Here is a 17,416-nt window from a genome sequence, read left to right as displayed (position 1 = left end):
CCCTTTTTTCCTAAATAAAATTACACAAACTATCCTTACGGTTGATTGGAATGGTACATGGTAATGTCAACAGGACTATAGTTGTCTCCTTTCGCATGACGTCATATGGTTTCAAGGGCTACCCAAACATCTATAACGAACTCATTTTATGGAAAATTCTTAGAAATTGATAACCCTGATAACTGATGTAACTGTATATAATTGAAAGTTCTTTCTTCGTCTGTTCAATTAACACGCAGAGTGATCCTATTTGGAAAAATGCATGTCAAAATTTAATTTTATTCGGAAGACCTGAAATAAACTTATTTTGTTGACTCTAGGTTTATATTCATTATCTTAAATATGAAAAATTTCGGTCTATAAACGAACAATTTTTCGTGAATTTTCATAAATTTTCACGATTTTCGGGATTTTTACGATTCATGAAAATTCTCGAGAACATTTTTGTTAATACAAACTCTGTTCGGTTCGGATCAAGGCGATGAGAAAAATCGTCTTGAAGTGCGGTACCATTAAACGGACCTCATCATAAGTTTTTATTTGGATAGCATTCTAAAGCTTTAATTGTTCCACATTGAACCATACGTTGTCAACAAAAGAAGCGTAAAGAGAGTCGTTTCACTCACACGTACGTGTGGAATTGAAGAAACGTAAAGACAAGCGCTATTTCTGTGTGGTGGAATACGTGTGGAACAAATAAAACGAAAGAAACAAACGAAACCCACCAAAAATTCATTCTTATGATGAGGTCTGTTTACAATCAAACGTAAGGATTGTTTGTGTAATTTTTTTTAGGAAAAAGGGTCAGACACAGTTGAACAAGAACAATACCGGCTTTATTTTATAGTCATTAAGTACAATAAAGATTTCGGTTTGGACCGAACCAAAAATTTCGGTTCGGTTTGGACCGAACCGAATTTTTCGGTTCGGTTCAATCCGAACCGAAATCTTCGGTTCGGTTCAATCCGAACCGAAATTCTCGGTTCGGTCCAAACCGAACCGAAATTTTCGGTTTTTTGGATAACCGATCCAACTCTGGTGTACTCTATTTTATCACATAAGCGAAAACGAGACAACAACATAGAACTGAAGTGTAATTTTTGAATTAAACTTCTAGGTAAGTAATTTTGACATCCGAACACCGCGCGTATGTGATAAATGATGATAATTCTCTTTACTCAAAATTATCAAGTGGAGTTCACGGTCACAGATTTTATGAAGAGAAAGACTTTTTATTTTGACATGCTGACATGCTGTAATCGTAGCTCTTTCGAATTGACTTCGTCACACTAGAGCTACGCAGATGTTTTTTGTATTTATATTCGAATTTAAACTGAAATAAATGAAATGAAATGAAATGAAATGAAATGAAATGACTAATTTTTTCCCGGTTTGTTTTTTTATGCAAATTTTTCTTTTTCGCAAATCGTACGTCTTCAGAGTTTTTAAATAAATATAGAAAAATGAACAACGTTAATCAAGAATGTATTGTAAGAGTCAACTGGCAAAACAGATTTTTATTTTTAATGTTATTTATACCATCTGTCTTTTTTCTTCATTTATTATTCATAACAAAAAAAAAATAATATTCTGTATGACTCGTCATCATGTCCATTTTAATATTTACGAAACCAATACAAATTTCCAATATGATATTAACATACGGGAGTGAATCAACTACAATGATATACCCATGCAGTCAGTTTTAATCGTTGGCTCTTTCTATGCGCATGGTTTCTTTAATTAAACTGTACTTACTTGCCGAGAAGTGAACATAAGAAAGAAGTTTAAAAAATACGCATGAACCGCGCGGTATCAGAACAACAAAATAAAAATTTGTTGTATGACTCAGTCCACTGACTTATATTTTTTGTAAGTAATTCGCTAGATAACAGTTTCTTGGGACGACGAAGGAATGTTCGTATTCGTTTCATAAACAAACAAAAGATAAATACACCGAACGGAGGTACTGTGTGATGATTTTTTTTAAATCAAAAATATTAATTGTAGTTTCGTGTTTCGTCCTATAATAGTTTCTTGTGTTTGTTAAATATATAACTGTGCTTCTTTGTCCGTAATATTTTTATACATTTCCTATATCGCTGGAAACACAACGTGGCTGTGACCTTTGTTCTTTTGCAAACTGTGTTGTGCATACTATCTTAAGACATTATCTAACTTTATATATCGGATGTGTGTCTCGGTTCTCTCTCTTTTTTCAAATAAAAACACAGACAAAAGAAAAACACTGCTGATCCATCAGATTGAATTCAATATTTAAAAAAGAAGAAACAGAATCTAATCCAATCATAATATTTACATAAACATAAAAGTTGGTTGAACTGTTTCATTGTAGAAGAATATTCAAATGAGTGCTGTTGAAACATTATGTATTCGTTTTAGAACAAATGTCTTCGAATTGAAAGTCTAATTTTTTATTATTTGGCTAAATGAAAGTGATTTGAATTTTGTGTATTGACTTAGTCATGTGTGTTTTTCTGAGTTAATTTTTTTTTTTTTTTTTTGAAATAAAAATCGAAATTGTAACACAATTCAAAATGAATCATTCAAATTCTATCAAGGTATTGTATTGTTCAAGTAAATCTGTTTACATTTTAGTCGGTGATCGGTAGAGTGGAAATGATTAAATTGTTTTTGTATTTTTTTCACAATCCTCAATGGGCTATACACAGTATATTTGTGTAGGAGTAAAACTTGTTGTCAATTTAAAATTCAATTCAATTTATAATCGACAAAATGCAGAATGTGGTTTAATAATTGTAAATTTGGATCAAAAGTTTTAATTCATTTTCAACCATGTACCGAATAAATTATAGTTCATACCGATCATTATTTGGATTAATTAATTAAAAGTTCAACGGTGACCAAGACACCATGGTGATAATCTGATGTATTAGATCAGAGCGCGTTAAAACGTTTTTAACGTTGAAATTAAAATGTATCGAAGTGCTTGAATGCCCACATGATGACAGCTTCTCTTTCATTATCAATGACACATTTATTAGCTTGCAGAAATTTTATTATTTATGTGGGCAGGTCGGAATTGAAGAAGGTTATCGGGGTTTTAGTTGTTTGGCGAGCGAGTGTATGTTTTTTACAATATAATATTGAAGCAACCAGGGCACATTTTTCAGCAAACTCGATTACATTTACAATCGAAGTACCACCATTACTGCTTCTTACAATCTCTATTAACGCTACTTCGGCGCGCCCATTTATGGTCATTATGGTCAATTTTTGAAAATTCCGGAAGAAACTTCGGATTGAATTGAAAAGAATATCAGAGCTGCTAGGGGAATCATATTAACGAAACAATAGAGTTCCCACTCCTCCTAAAATTCATAAAATTCCTAAAATGGACCAAATCCTCCTAAAATCTCCTAAAATCTTCTAAAATTCCTAAAAATAGCCCACACTATCAAAGAATTTTTTTAATAAAACTGAAAAACAAGTAATTTTTTTAATTACGCTGCAATGAATTTGAAAACAGTCCTTTCTTTGAGTCATGCAAACAGCGATCCTGAACGTGGATTTAGCGAAAACAAATATATTATCGAGGATCTCAGCTTGTTAGTAGATTCGACTATCGTCGCACTTCGACCAAAATTATGGTGAATCTTGTTAACTTGAAAGAAGGGTCCAGTCGACAAGAAACAACTGATAAATACCAAGTTGCTGGCAGAGTGGAGAGCCGAGAAATAAACGCCGGCGGCGTCTAGCCGTCCAAAAAAGGTGTGGCTGGCGGCGGCTGGATGACAAATTTTTGTAATTTTCACGAATTTCTGCGATTTTTTACGAATTTTCACGCTTTTCACGAATTTTCGCTCTGTTCACAAGTTTTCGCGCTTTTAACGAATTTTTGCGCTTTTCATGAAATTTCAAATCTTTTACGAATCGAATTTTCGCAATTTTTACGAATATTTACGATTTTCATAAAATTTGGGATTTTCACAAACAAAAGACCATGTCCATCGACAATATTTTCTACAAATTCTTGGAAATTTTCTTAAATTTCTCAATTTTTCTTGGAATGTTGTTTTGAAGAAAAAATAAAAAACTTACGAAAATCAAAGTAGAAAATATCTTAAAGATAGACATCGCAAGGGTCATTAAAGGTAGGAGTACATTCTCAAGTGACGGTACTGTTCCAAAAAATGAATTTAATGTTGTTGGTTTGTGCCGTCTTTTTGTCTTTTTTGGATAAAATATGCATCAGCCGCCGAGTTAGCCGACCTAAACCTCTGGCGGCGGCTTACGGCGGCTAGCTGCAATTAGCCGACCAAAATCTCCGGCGGCGGCGGCGGGTCGTTTTGGGCCTAGCCGCCGTTTTTCGGCGGCTGAAATTTGGCGGCTCTCCAGTCTGGTTGCTGGTCTTAACTGGCGTCAAAAAAGTGTAAACCATAAAAGTTTCAATTATCGAACTACATAAGGAAAACGATGCTTTGATAAAAAAAAACTTTTTGTCAATTAGGGGTGTACGATGGAGAAAGGATCGAGACTGGCGTAAATTTTAAAAATTCATTTACAACTTGAGACAAATCATAGAAGCTAAATTTTTGATTTTTCGGTCTTCCACTTACTTCGACTTCTACCAAAAACCTTCTTTGAGATCTTTGTTAGCTGCATTAGTCTTATTCTACTAATTGGAGTCCAGTGCTACAAGAAAAAAATTAAATCCGGGCGAAGTTTGTCGAGAAGGTATTTTTGGTGAGTCGTCAAAGTTTGCCGACTATGAAAAATTGAGTGGATTTTAAACTTGAAAATTCGGAAATTCTATCAAGAAAATAATTCGATCTTTGCTCAAGTGGGCTTAAATTCTTGCGAATGTTGTAGGCTATCCAGAACAAAAAAGTTTTTGAAAATCATGTGAGAAATGTTTGTTTCGTGAGTGTTTGTTTGGTCTAAAATTGATGCAAAATGGCTCAATTGAGAAAATCGAGTTTTTGACATCTAGGGATGATAACAATTTTTTGTGGACTATGCCTGTCTCGATCCTATATCCATCGCACACCCCTAATTGAACATATTAATTTTCTGAAACACTTTTATTATTTTACGAAGTGTTTGAGAAACAGAAAGATCTTGAGGCTGCAAAAATTCCTCCGGAAATTACTTATAAAACCTTTATCAAATCTCCTAAAATACTCCTAAAATTACTTGCAAAATCTCCTAAAATTCTCCTAAAATTACCGTTAAAATTTCCTAAAATTCCTAATTTTAGGAGCCTTCCTAAGTCGTGGGAACTCTGGAACAATTTTCTGAATCTTTTGACCAGGGACACTATGTTTAAATAAAAATTTAATTTCAAACGAAAACATCTAACTTTTAACTGATAAAATGATCTGTGCTTATCGTAGACATAGACATAGAGAGCACTGTGGAAGTCTAGTAGAAATTCCCTGCTTTAAGAACATAATTTTACATGCTTCTGCACCGAAACCCGTTCATTTCATCAATGAAACTTTTTTCCGGTGCCCTGAGCATTTAAAGCATTGTACGTAACTCGACCAAAAAGTTTAAAGTCAAGTTTTAGCGTGGTTATTGAGCTCCGCTTCGCCTCCAATCAACAAACATCACGCGAAAACTTGACTTTTCAACATTTCTGGGATACCGAAAACACTGTCTTCGTCTTTACTAATTTTCATTAATAAAACCCAAACATGAACTGTATAAGACGTTAACGTTAACACACTCACGATCACCTCTTCATTACAAGGATATAATCAATAAAATGGAATCGCCACAACGGCCCAGCGGCATTCCAATATCGAAAGGAACGCCGAAGCTTCGGTTCAATAAAACATTCAGCAAAAGTAATGATGGCAACTTGAACGACAACGGTGCTGATTCACTTGAATTGGATACATTCACATTACTCGAAGAAAACAGTTCTCTGAAGGAGGAAAAACAAAATCTTATCGACAAATTGACTGAAGGTATAAAAGCGTAACGAAGTTCGATTTTTCCGTTCCTTTTCAGCATTTCCATCTTATGTCTTTTCTTTTCATTAAGTTGTGGGAAAAAATAACGAACTATCGATGCAACTAACTAAATTAACCGGTGACCTAGATAAAGCTACAACTCTTCAAAAGACTCGAGATGTGCAAATTCAGAAAATTATCGAAAAACTTCAGAATGAGGTTGAGGAAAAGCAGAAATTGCAACGATTCATTGAACAACAGAGTGTGATTGTTAAAACGTAAGCTCAGCTCACACATTTCCTCGGAAAAGTCGCATATGAACAACAGGCTTCCATTTCTTTCCCTTGTATATTCAGGTTAAAGGAAACAATTCGTTTACACGAAGTGAACCAGAACTACCTCTTGGAAGCTAGTAAAGAAGCTAAAACTAAACTCAGCGACCTTGTACCTGGAATGAAGGAATTGGAAGGTGAGAAAATGATTGCGCCCATTTTGGTGGCTTTTGTTGCTTTTGTTTTAACAAAGAATTTTTTTCAGTTCATTCGAATAATACCAAAAAGGATATTTTAGCGACGCAAACGCTGGAACAGCTGGTCGTGGACATTGGTAACATCAGAACTCATTTGAATACGACCGAACTCCAATTGTACGAAGCGAATGAGAAAATATCGGAACTTATTGAAAATGTAAGCAAACTAATATCGATATAAGTTCGGTTGACAAACGTTTTCAAATCTAATTGTGGACTAATTTTGGGAAAATGATTTCCTAAATTTTCCAACTTATCCAAAAATGAGGAAAATGAGGGAAATTCAGAAAAAAATTAATGAAAAATGTGAAAACGTCTTCCTAAAAGAAATCCCTGCTCCTAACATGAAAGAACTTCTACGAAAACCTTTCGCACCAGCACATTAAGTTTGACGTCGACACCTTTCTTAGATGAGGCGACATAACTACACGGTCAATATCGTCAGGAACGATATTATCGTTTTTTAATCTAAAAAACGATATTATCGTCCAAAAAAATTTCATCCAGGACGATAATATCGTCTAAAATTATAAATTTTAAAATATTTTCAGGACGATATTATCGTTTTCTTGACGATATTATCGTTTAAAAAAACGATAATATCGTTTTTAAACGATAATATCGTTTTTTTGGACGATACTATCGTTTTTTTGACGATAATATCGTCCTGGATGAAAATATCCGCTGGACAATATTATCGTTATTTTCTTTTTCTGAACAAATTTATCGTTACTTTGGACGATATTATCGTTCTGGGCGATAATTTTTGGGACGATAATATCGTTCTGGACGATCTGAGACGATGCGAGAAAAAAAAATTAACTCCTAAGTTCCGACACCGTTCCGGCGCCCGGCTCGCATTGCGGCCCTCCGCTTCGCTCCGGGGCAATGGGCCGAATCGCTCGGCGTGTTAAAACGCTTTTTATGTACAATCAAAGTTGATATTCATTCCGTAAAAAGATGAATTATTTAGGGACGAACTAAACGCCTTTTTTAAACACTGATGTGTAGGTGATTTCCTCTGACAATTGTTTTTCGATATTTTGGAAGAGAATTCGGTTCTTGCTGCACCTCTGAGTAAAATTGAGTTCTGGACAATATTACCACCCAAAACTAAACGATAATATCATCCTGGGCGATATTATCGTTTTTTTAAACGATAGTATCGTCCTGGACGATATTATCATTTAAGAAAACGATAATATCGCCCAGGACGATATTATCGTTTTGGACGATATTATCGTACAGAAAACGAAAATATCCATTAGATTTTCTAGAACGGTAATATCGTCCAGAAAACGATACTATCGTTTTTTGAACGATAATATTGTCCAGAAAACGATACTATCGCCCAGACAATATTTTAGAATTTTTCAATTTAGACGATATTATCGTCCTGTATGAAAATTTTTTGGGCGATAATATCGTTTTTTTGGACGATAGTATCGTTTAAAAAACGATAATATCGATTTTGAGACGATACTATCGTCCAAAAACCGATATTATCGTTTTTTTTGGACGATACTATCGTCTAAAAACGATATTATCGTTTTTTAGACGATAGTATCGTTTTTTAGACGATAGTATCGTCCAAAAAAACGATAATATCGTTCCTGACGATATTGACGGTGTGGAAATGTCCCGACACCCTTTCTTATGTTAGCGAAATTCATTTGTCATTCAGCAAATTTTCCTCTGATTGCAGCAACATCAGTTGGAGAAAGAAAACGAGAGTCTAAAGGTTGAAAATACGAATTTGGAACAAGTAGCAATGTTAATGACTAATGGAATGAAGGAGAGCGTGGATACGAGCAAGAGGTAACCCATTTGAATTATTGGGAAAATTGCATTGAGAGCAATGAGGGTTGCGTAATGGAAAAGGAAAAAAAACCTTTTACATGCAGCACAATGTTAAACGAATTCATATTTTAGTTGCAACATTTAATAGTGCACCGTTGCGCTTTCAGCTGGGATGTGTTGAGAACATGTGACCTGTATTTTTACATTGTGCAGTTAAAAATAATTGGGGTGGTATGGTTATGAGTTGATATTATCGTCTCTTATACCATTACTGTCACACAATCTTTGTTATAGAAATTTTATCTCTACAAAACCTTCCATTAAACTCCCGAAAGTCCATGTAACGACAAGAATTCCATTGGGATAACTCAGGAATTTTTCGGGTTAGCTCCCCATCTCATGTCCGACATTTCAATGTTCAATAGATTCAAAACAACGAAGGTAAAAACTTTGGTCACTTTGCCACACGAAGTTCTACGAACACTTAGTTGCAATTTTTCAATAAAAAGTAAAGTCAGCAACTACAATAGTTCAACAGCAAATATTCCAATTGTTATGCGTATGAGTTATCTAGGTACATTGAGGCAATCGCCTTGCAGTGGTAGCCTAAGGATTTTGTTTTAGCAAGAGTTAGAAATTAGATCAATTAAAATGCAAAGCAGAACACATGGTAAAGCTTTAGCGTCCGTTACACCTCTCCAGAGAAATTTGTGTTATCTCCCGTGCTTGGAATGGTTGAATCTATCCGTTTAAAATATTAAGAAAAACATTCTTTTAAAACGTTGAACACGACTGTTTCCTTGAGTTTATTCAACTGAAAACGGCAAACCGATCTGAACGAGTTTGAAATTTTAAATTACTTCAAATCAATTGACCCAATTCGTTAGCCAAAAATTCGAATATCAACTACTCCATTCGACATGAAACGAATAACTAATACTGACAACACCTTCCAACAACACCCTCATTGTTATGCAGCGTGTACATCACACGTTATCGTTTCGTCTGTAACTCAATTTCATCATGCCATGTACTGAAGACTATCCTATCATTTACTTTACAGAATGGAAGAAGCAATTTTAAAGATGAAAAAACGAAACGATGAATTAGTTAAAGAAAACCGAGACGCTGTGGATAGTCCGGGCAGTCCTAAATTTATGCCACCCAATGAGCAAGTAGTACAGTTGCGTGATGAGCTTAGCAAAAAAGAAATCGAACATTCGGAACGGATTGTCGAAATGGTGAGTGTGCATTTTATTGTCGAATCGAAAAGAGAGAAAAAAAAATTGTGAGAGAGAAGGAAAGAGAAAAGAAAATTGGGAAAAGTTTCTTTCGGCTAAAATCTGATCGATCACTAAACACTAAAACTGAAATTCTAACAAAATACTAATTTTAATCGCAGACAAGACAAATGGAAGCGACCATTCAAAGTAACTATAAAGAGGAAATTCAAATGTTGCTTGTTAAGGTTGAAATGCTAGAAAATGAATTAAACTTAGCCAACAATAGAGCGGACAAAGCTGAAAATGAGCTGGCTGATCTAAAGAAAATGTCATTCATAAAAAATCATCTTGACAACGTGGGCACACTGTATCAAGATAATTTAATTTCATTTGCACCAACACCCAAACAACCGACTGTAGCACAAGAAACACAGCAGCCTATTCCTCCACCACCACCACCGCCGCCACCGCCACCACCACCACCAATGATGCCAAAGTTTAATTTACCCCATACTAACATTACTAAAAATGGAACTAGTCTTAATGATAGCATTGCTGCCTATGAATTTAAAATGGGGAACGATAATATACACAATCAACAAGTACAGGCAACAGGTAGGTGGTATCGATCGGGTGTGTACATGTAATGTATAACCCAGCGTATTAAAGTATATGCTTTTTGGTGTTGTTGTGTCACCACTTCGTCACACCATATTCTTTATAATATTTCCATCCATTGATTCATTCATTTATTCACCATATTTATCCTCAATACGACAAAGTTTTCGTACCGATAAGTGAATTGGTTGTAGGATATTGTACGTTTAATCGTTCATTTGTCATCATTGACATTAACACTGTGACACATTGCCGGACATCACCTGAAATCATATTGGGCAAAATGAATTTTGTTTATGAATTTCATCGAAGCACTGTCGCTTGACAGTGCTTTGATTTCATCTTTGTTCTGACGAAAAGCAACGTAACGGTGTAATGGCTGTAGTAAATGTTGAACGTTGCACTTTCACGTGTAACGACGACGTGCATAGCTCGTGTCATAAAATACCCGTTCGAAAGGTAGATTGACCTTTAATTCAGTGCATTGTTCTGCATAAAACTGAGGACATTTTTCGATAATGGAAAAATGTTTCATTATTTCCACGAAAGCGTCTATTCGGTCGTTGCATTATATTTATTCACCATCGCAGCTATCAGCGAAGGACTATGAAAGAAAGGCAACAAAAAAGCATCTTGAACCCGAAAGTATTTGTAAAGATTTCGATCGAACGATTCATTCAGTCGTTCAATTAACACATAAAATTCTGAAAATATGAGAATCCAAAACATAAACGAAGTTAACTGAAACAAGGCATCAGAACAGTCGGAGCGTTTGCTGCGACTTAGCCCCGTACGACCCGTAATCCTATTTCGTCCGTAACCATAATATGTCCGTAGCCGTAATACGCCCGGAACCCTAATACGTCTACAACCCTCTAATGCGTCTGTTACCAAAATGCAAGTCAAGTTGGGCATGGTCAAATTTACTGAAAGTGTTCATTTTTAAAATTGCGCAGAGCGCAATTACGAAAGCCCGTACGAAGTACCTCTCAAATAAAACCAACAATTTACGACATTATTTTAGAAACCCAACATTTTTTGCCAACTTTCCATTGGGTATTCAATTACCTCTCAAATAAAACAAAAATTAGCAAAATCGGTTGAGATTTACTCGATTTATGTGCAAAAAACACTTAGGGCCGAGTAGCGGCCTTCGTCCAAGGGCCCAAATTTGAAACTTTTTTCGCCATCATTCTATTCGGCATTCAATTATCTCTCAAATGAAACAAAATCTAGCAAAATCGGATGAGATTTACTCGATTTATGTGCAAGAAACACTTAGGGCCGAGTAGCGGCCTTAGTCCAAGGACCCAAATTTAAAACTTTTTTTGCCATCATTCTATTCGGCATTCAATTACCTTCCATAAAAAACTAAATCTAGCAAAATCGGATGAGATTTACTCGATTTATGTGCAGAAAACTCTTAGGGCCGAGTACCGACCTTTGAGCCATCCCAGCAAGCCCACGTTGCATCTTACCCAAAAACAATGTTCAGCAACTTTGTTCTACTCGTCAATACCTTTCATTTGATATATCACAAGCAGCCATTGCGTGCGTATTTCGGTAGATATCGTCGAAAGACTGAAAAACACCAATAGGGCCCTAGCTCTGGAAGGGCCGACCCTACCATGCCCATTTTCGAACTTGACCTTACTTTTGTCGATACCAATCGGGGAAAAAAAGAATTTTGAAAAAAGGTTGTGATTTACTCAGGCTAAAGGGGTCACAGACGGACGGACGGACGGATGGACGGACGGACATTTTTTTTATTGCGGATTCGTAGTCTATGAACATAACCAAATGCTTTGCCCTTACTGTCTGCTTCCAATTCGACGTGTTACAAACGGCATATTAATCTTATAAGCCCCCAGTACTTCGTACGGGGCTAAAAATGTTCAATGCGAAAAGTGGACCTATCGAAGTGGAACACCTAGCCTGACGGAACACAAACAATGGACTGACCGACTGACTGAATCATTTTCAATGAGAAATAAGTTTTAACTTAGATTGACCAAATTTGCATTCGTTTTGAATGAAGCTTTGCAAACGTAATGTTTATCAGGAACATCGCGAAAATAATTGAAAAGAAAATATGTTGAGTGATGCTCTACTTCACTGGCGTCTCGGTGTATATACTGATGTCTGACTATACTAAAAAGTCAGTACAGTGCACAGTACAGTAGAACTGAATCTCTCAGGTCTAACCGATCCATGTAAAGAATGAGAATGTTGCATGTTTCGAAACATGGGGGGCTGATTGTATCTCACTATTTTTTTTAATGGAAGCTCTAACAGTATAAAGTTGAATTCGACGAATGAAATTCGTAGGAAGAAGCAATACTATAGGTTACAGAGCCTATCTTTGGAAACTTAATTTCGAAAAGATTCTGAAATATTATTTTATCGAAGCAATAACAAAGATTTAGTAATTTTATTTTTACTTTTCGGAACTTTTTGGAATGTTTCGGTATTTTTCAAAAATTTTCAGTCTCAGTATCTCACAAAAATAAGCCCTGTCTGTAACAACTGCCGATATCTTTTGTGGGTATTCCGATGTTGGGATTTTTTTTATTATTTTATGACCCGGCCTATTTTTAGGGAAATTATTGAAAATTCAAGTTTTGTGAATTTTTTATTTTAGGAATTTCGACGGATTTTTACAATTCCTGAAAATAGGCCCTGTTTATGAATGAAATTTTGAATCTACGAAAATTATGAGAATTTCCATCCAGACTTTATCTGCGGAAGTTTTATCAAAATCGAATTTGAATCTCCAAGTATGGTCGTAAGGAAGGACATGCATAGATTATTATTTCTGCGCACACAAGTCTCATTTTGTTGGATTGTGTTGCATGGACGCTGGTCATACCATATAACTAACTTTTTCGAATTTCTTGAGAATCATTTTCTTCTCTCTGTACGTTACATAGCTCTTACTCTCTCACGCTGTTCATATGAACCAGTTTTTCATAATTGTTACCATCGTAACACCTATGTTGAACGACATGAATGATTTACACGTATATTGTTACGTCTTTAACCCACAAAAATATCAACAAAATCTCAATATCGATGGATGATTTTCACTTCCCTTTGATGATATAGATTCAATTAAATCAGTGGAATAATTATCCCACTTAAAATAGAATAAACATCGAACGTCATTTATTCGGCCTACACAATTTTTAGCATGGAATAAGTGTGAATTTGTGAAAAAGATTCGCATTTCGCGGGCTTTGATACTTACAATAAAACGAGTAATTGGATTTTTTTTCCCCTGGTGTTACACCTTTCCGTAGAAATTATTTTCGATATGAGATCATCCTCATTGAGATGTTGCACGATTTTGTACTGTTCAAGAATACGAAAAAAAGAAGTAAAATGAAGAAATTCTTTTAATCTACTTGATATTTGATGCCAGCCTATGTTTCGATGAGAAAATATAACGAAGGATCATACAAGTTCATCCAAGAACGTGGGTGTTTTGACAAAATTTTAAATTATAAATCAAGTGCTCGTCAACGAATCCAATTTGTGTTGTATTTAATACCATCAATATCGAGTAAAGGTGGTGGGTTGTCAATTGTTTTCATCGACAAAAAAAAAAGATTTTATTTCAATTAAATATTGGGTTAGGTTTTCTTCATGAAAAGCTGTGAAAATGTTCACATTGTTCGTGTTTTTATCGCTACCACACAATCAGAGACAACAAAGCCAAAATAATTATACTTCCCAGTTCGGATAAATTCTAACACCCATTCCTTATCTGCAAACTTTTTCAAATAAACATTTTATTTGTCATTTTTGCTGTTGCACACCTGTTGAGCTTTGAGGCACTCCTAACAAAACACTGACTGTAAGTGGCAAAAGGGAGTAGCATACCGCTCTAAATTAGCACACTGACTCACTGTTCACCCAATTCTTTCTAGTTTCTTTAATTGTACCCACATTCAGGTGATAGCAATTACACCTCGATTTATTCATACATTTACATTGTGATATTGAAGCATAGCTTACCTTACAGTATGAAAATGCATTTTAAGCCGTTACAGACAGCTGTCATGCATTATCGTTAACGACTGCAGGCTGCAGGAATAAATGTTCCAAAAATGGGTTAAAAGATTTTAAATTAATCTTTGGAAACTATTTAGATAAAATGAAGTAATAGATCCAATAGTAAAACTGCTGATATGCTTGCCATCTGTGAAATGTTAATGGGAACAAGGCCAATATCAAATTCACTGATTCTGATTCATTCACTGATGCGGTCTCCTACTGAATATTTCTAGAATTTAATATCACAGGCTTCTGGTGGTCAAAAAAATGGTTTGGAACAATAATCGACTTTCAAAAGGTGCCTACCGAAATCGGACGTATGCTCAGAAAGGTTTTCGACCCTAGAAGCCAAAAACACTTTCTAAACGATTCCTCGACCTTTGTGTGGCTACTTTTTAGATAATTAGAAATTTCTCCAGGTACACGAAGCGTACAATGTCATGTGGGATGGTGTCATTAGAATGGTAATTTCATGTACTTTCAGGGTAAAGGGGGTTTCAGGGTTTGGAAGCATCTACGACGAACTGTGAAAAGTTAAAATGTTTAAATGCTCATATTTCACCGTAGATGCTGTCAAACCCACAAAAGACCCTGATGGTTCTGCATGTACATGAAATTGCCTTTCTAACTAAGTCCAACACGACCATTTAGCTTTTTTGTGCAGCGAGAAATTTCTGTAAGAAAAGTGCATGTTCTCGGTTTTTGATCATCTCCCACACAAAGCGTCGTTGCATTTTTTTGAAAGTGGTTTTGGCTTCTAGGATCGAATAAATTTATGGGAACACATAAAAAAGACCACTAGAAAATCCGTCCGATTTCGGTACGCTGTTCTTGAAAGGAATCGCTCACTTTCTCTACAGTTAAATTTCAAATTTAATCAATTTTGAACATTGAACAGAAATTAATTGATTTTCAACTCAAAGTCACAAAGTTTCATCAATAAATTGCAGGGAGAACTTGAAAGTTTGCAGGAAATTTTCTTTTGATAAAAGTTATGAGAATCCAAAAATAGTGAACGGACGAATGGACCGAGATGATTTAGTTGAATCAATTAAAAGGAAAAGAACATACAAAAATAAGACTCTAAATTATCAAGAAATAACAAAAATTTCGAAATTACTTTGTTGCGACGTTGATATTTCCTTTTCTTTTTTTTTTTTTAATAATAATATTCCCTCAAGAGAATTCAATTTTCTCCGTCAATACTTTTGAAAAGAAGACCGTAGTAATGTTACCTTGAATATTATTGCATTGGCTTCACATAAAATTCTATCGATATATTTCATTTGGCAGAATCATTTTTTATATATTTATACGCTCTAACGGCACAACATAAATCAATTTAAATTACACAGATTTTTCAAAGTCAAAATAAAAAAAAACCAAAACTATTTTATGACTTAAAATCGATTAAAATTACAAAATAGATTTCCTGATTATTGTTTAATTAAGTCCAACACTCCGATTCCTTTTACATATCATTTAAACAAACAAAAATCGCAAAGAAAATCCTTAGCAATTCCCATTCAGAGACAAAATCCACCATAAAAGCTCTCGTTTTACGAGCTCAATTAATTTTATGTGTCAGCGTATTTCAAAGCACTAATTGGCACAACAATTGATAACCACTTCATATAGCAATAAATCGGTTCACTTGATATAATAAAACACCAGTAAAGGATATAGTGGATGGCAGGGAACGTCTTAATAAATGTTTTTTTTCTTCTGTATATTCGGTGCAGAGTATTCAACACATACCGCCAAATTTACAAATGTTTTGAATGTTTCGAAAACGGAAAAAAAATAAACGAACTTTATGACCGCGGCTCTTTCAACTAACTTTGAAAGTTCTAAAAGGCGGATGCAACACATCAAAAATCAATCAATCGGGAAAAATCAAACAAACACGTCAAGGAAAGTTTTCGTTATGCGGTGTGTAATAAAATGTTGTCGTCTCGTCGCCAATACATTCACTCAGTTTTCAGGACTTAACCATGCGTATATATTTATTTATGTTTTTGTAATGCACACACAGCAGTGGCAACAACAACAAAATGACAACAACAACAACAACATCCCGAGTCGTGGAGAGTGAGTGATGTTCACAAATTTATGCGCAGATCCCACAGTGACAAATAGTATACTTTTTATTTTGTGCGATGGTAGTACATTGGGTGGTATGGGGTGCCTAAAGGGTGTCGTATGTATTCATGAAAAATCATAGAAATGATCGTTGGTATGGGGATCTAGGTGGTTCAAGTTAGTTCGTACATGGATGCTGTGGGGTGGTTAGGCAATTCGCGTGAGCGCAACAGGAAATGAACAGAAGCATTGTGACAAATTAGTTCTAACGAAGAGAGCGAGATTTATGATTGAAAATATGGTTTTGCTACAGCATCCACCAGTATTCTTATCGTCACCAAGTACGAAAAAGGAAAAGAAAAAGGAAAATATTGAGATTACAAGTTCTTATTTTCTTCGTTTTATATCCCCATTCAATGCCGCGCTGAGCGTTTCCTTATTATGAAAATAAAATTACTCATCGTGCTAATTGAATAAAAAAAAATTATTTACCGAAATTCATTGAGATTTACAGCATTGAATGAAATCAAAATCTATTTGAAGATGATGATACGATTGCAAAACACATTTTTCTTCTTTACTGTTACAGGTATGGACGCTATAATTTCCCAAATTAAGGATGGTACTGTAACGCTACGGAAACGACGACGCAAAACTCAAACCAATGCAGCGCTACAGGAAATGTTTCAAATACTTGAGATAAGTCGTAAGCAAAACCGAAATTCAAATATTTTAGTTAGTTCACAATTGAATGTTGCTTTGTCTTCGCCGAAAGCATCGACGGAAGACGTACTTTAACATTGTACTCAAAAATAAACTTATTTTTTTTCTAATTGAAATTTTCGTATTTTTTCTATTGTAATTTCACGATTGAAAATACAATTTACAAGATATTCAAAATACATTTTCAGTCACTATATCGTTCAGAGAGGAATTCCCGGATGATGTCTTGTAGTAAGGTAAACCAGTGGAAAAGGAAATGGAAAATGAAATTCTCTTTGTGCAGTTGAAAATCATTCTGTTCTCTCAACGCACTGCAAGCAAGAGTGATCGTAGTGACAGCTGTCAAATAGAGGACTACTTTGTTTGAAAAAAAAATGTCACATTTTTTTACACTGTGAAAGTTTTTTATGATACACTGCCCAGCCTCAGTACTCTACTTAGAG

General features: G+C 35.0%; 1 protein-coding gene across 2 annotated transcripts; it reads left to right on the top strand.

The window, feature by feature from the left end:
• The first annotated feature begins 1,844 nt into the window (after window positions 1–1,844).
• LOC119069334 (shootin-1) lies at window positions 1,845–17,089 on the top strand. Of its 2 annotated transcripts, none has more exons than XM_037173400.1 (9): window positions 1,845–1,966; window positions 5,738–5,957; window positions 6,034–6,220; window positions 6,299–6,411; window positions 6,480–6,628; window positions 8,177–8,289; window positions 9,335–9,512; window positions 9,674–10,109; window positions 16,840–17,089. In XM_037173400.1, the coding sequence occupies exons 2-9, from the start codon at window positions 5,753–5,755 to the stop codon at window positions 17,046–17,048; spliced, it is 1,590 nt and encodes a 529-aa protein (XP_037029295.1). In that variant the 5' UTR covers window positions 1,845–1,966; window positions 5,738–5,752; the 3' UTR covers window positions 17,049–17,089. The 2 variants fall into 2 exon arrangements, with proteins under 2 accessions (XP_037029295.1, XP_037029294.1); XM_037173399.1 differs by lacking the exon at window positions 1,845–1,966 and adding an exon at window positions 1,987–2,582.
• Window positions 17,090–17,416: the final 327 nt, after the last annotated feature.

This window comes from Bradysia coprophila (genome assembly GCF_014529535.1).
Source record: "Bradysia coprophila strain Holo2 chromosome X unlocalized genomic scaffold, BU_Bcop_v1 contig_26, whole genome shotgun sequence".
In the NCBI taxonomy this organism is placed as follows: Eukaryota; Metazoa; Arthropoda; class Insecta; order Diptera; family Sciaridae; genus Bradysia; species Bradysia coprophila.
This window is presented reverse-complemented; position numbering and strand designations above follow the sequence as displayed.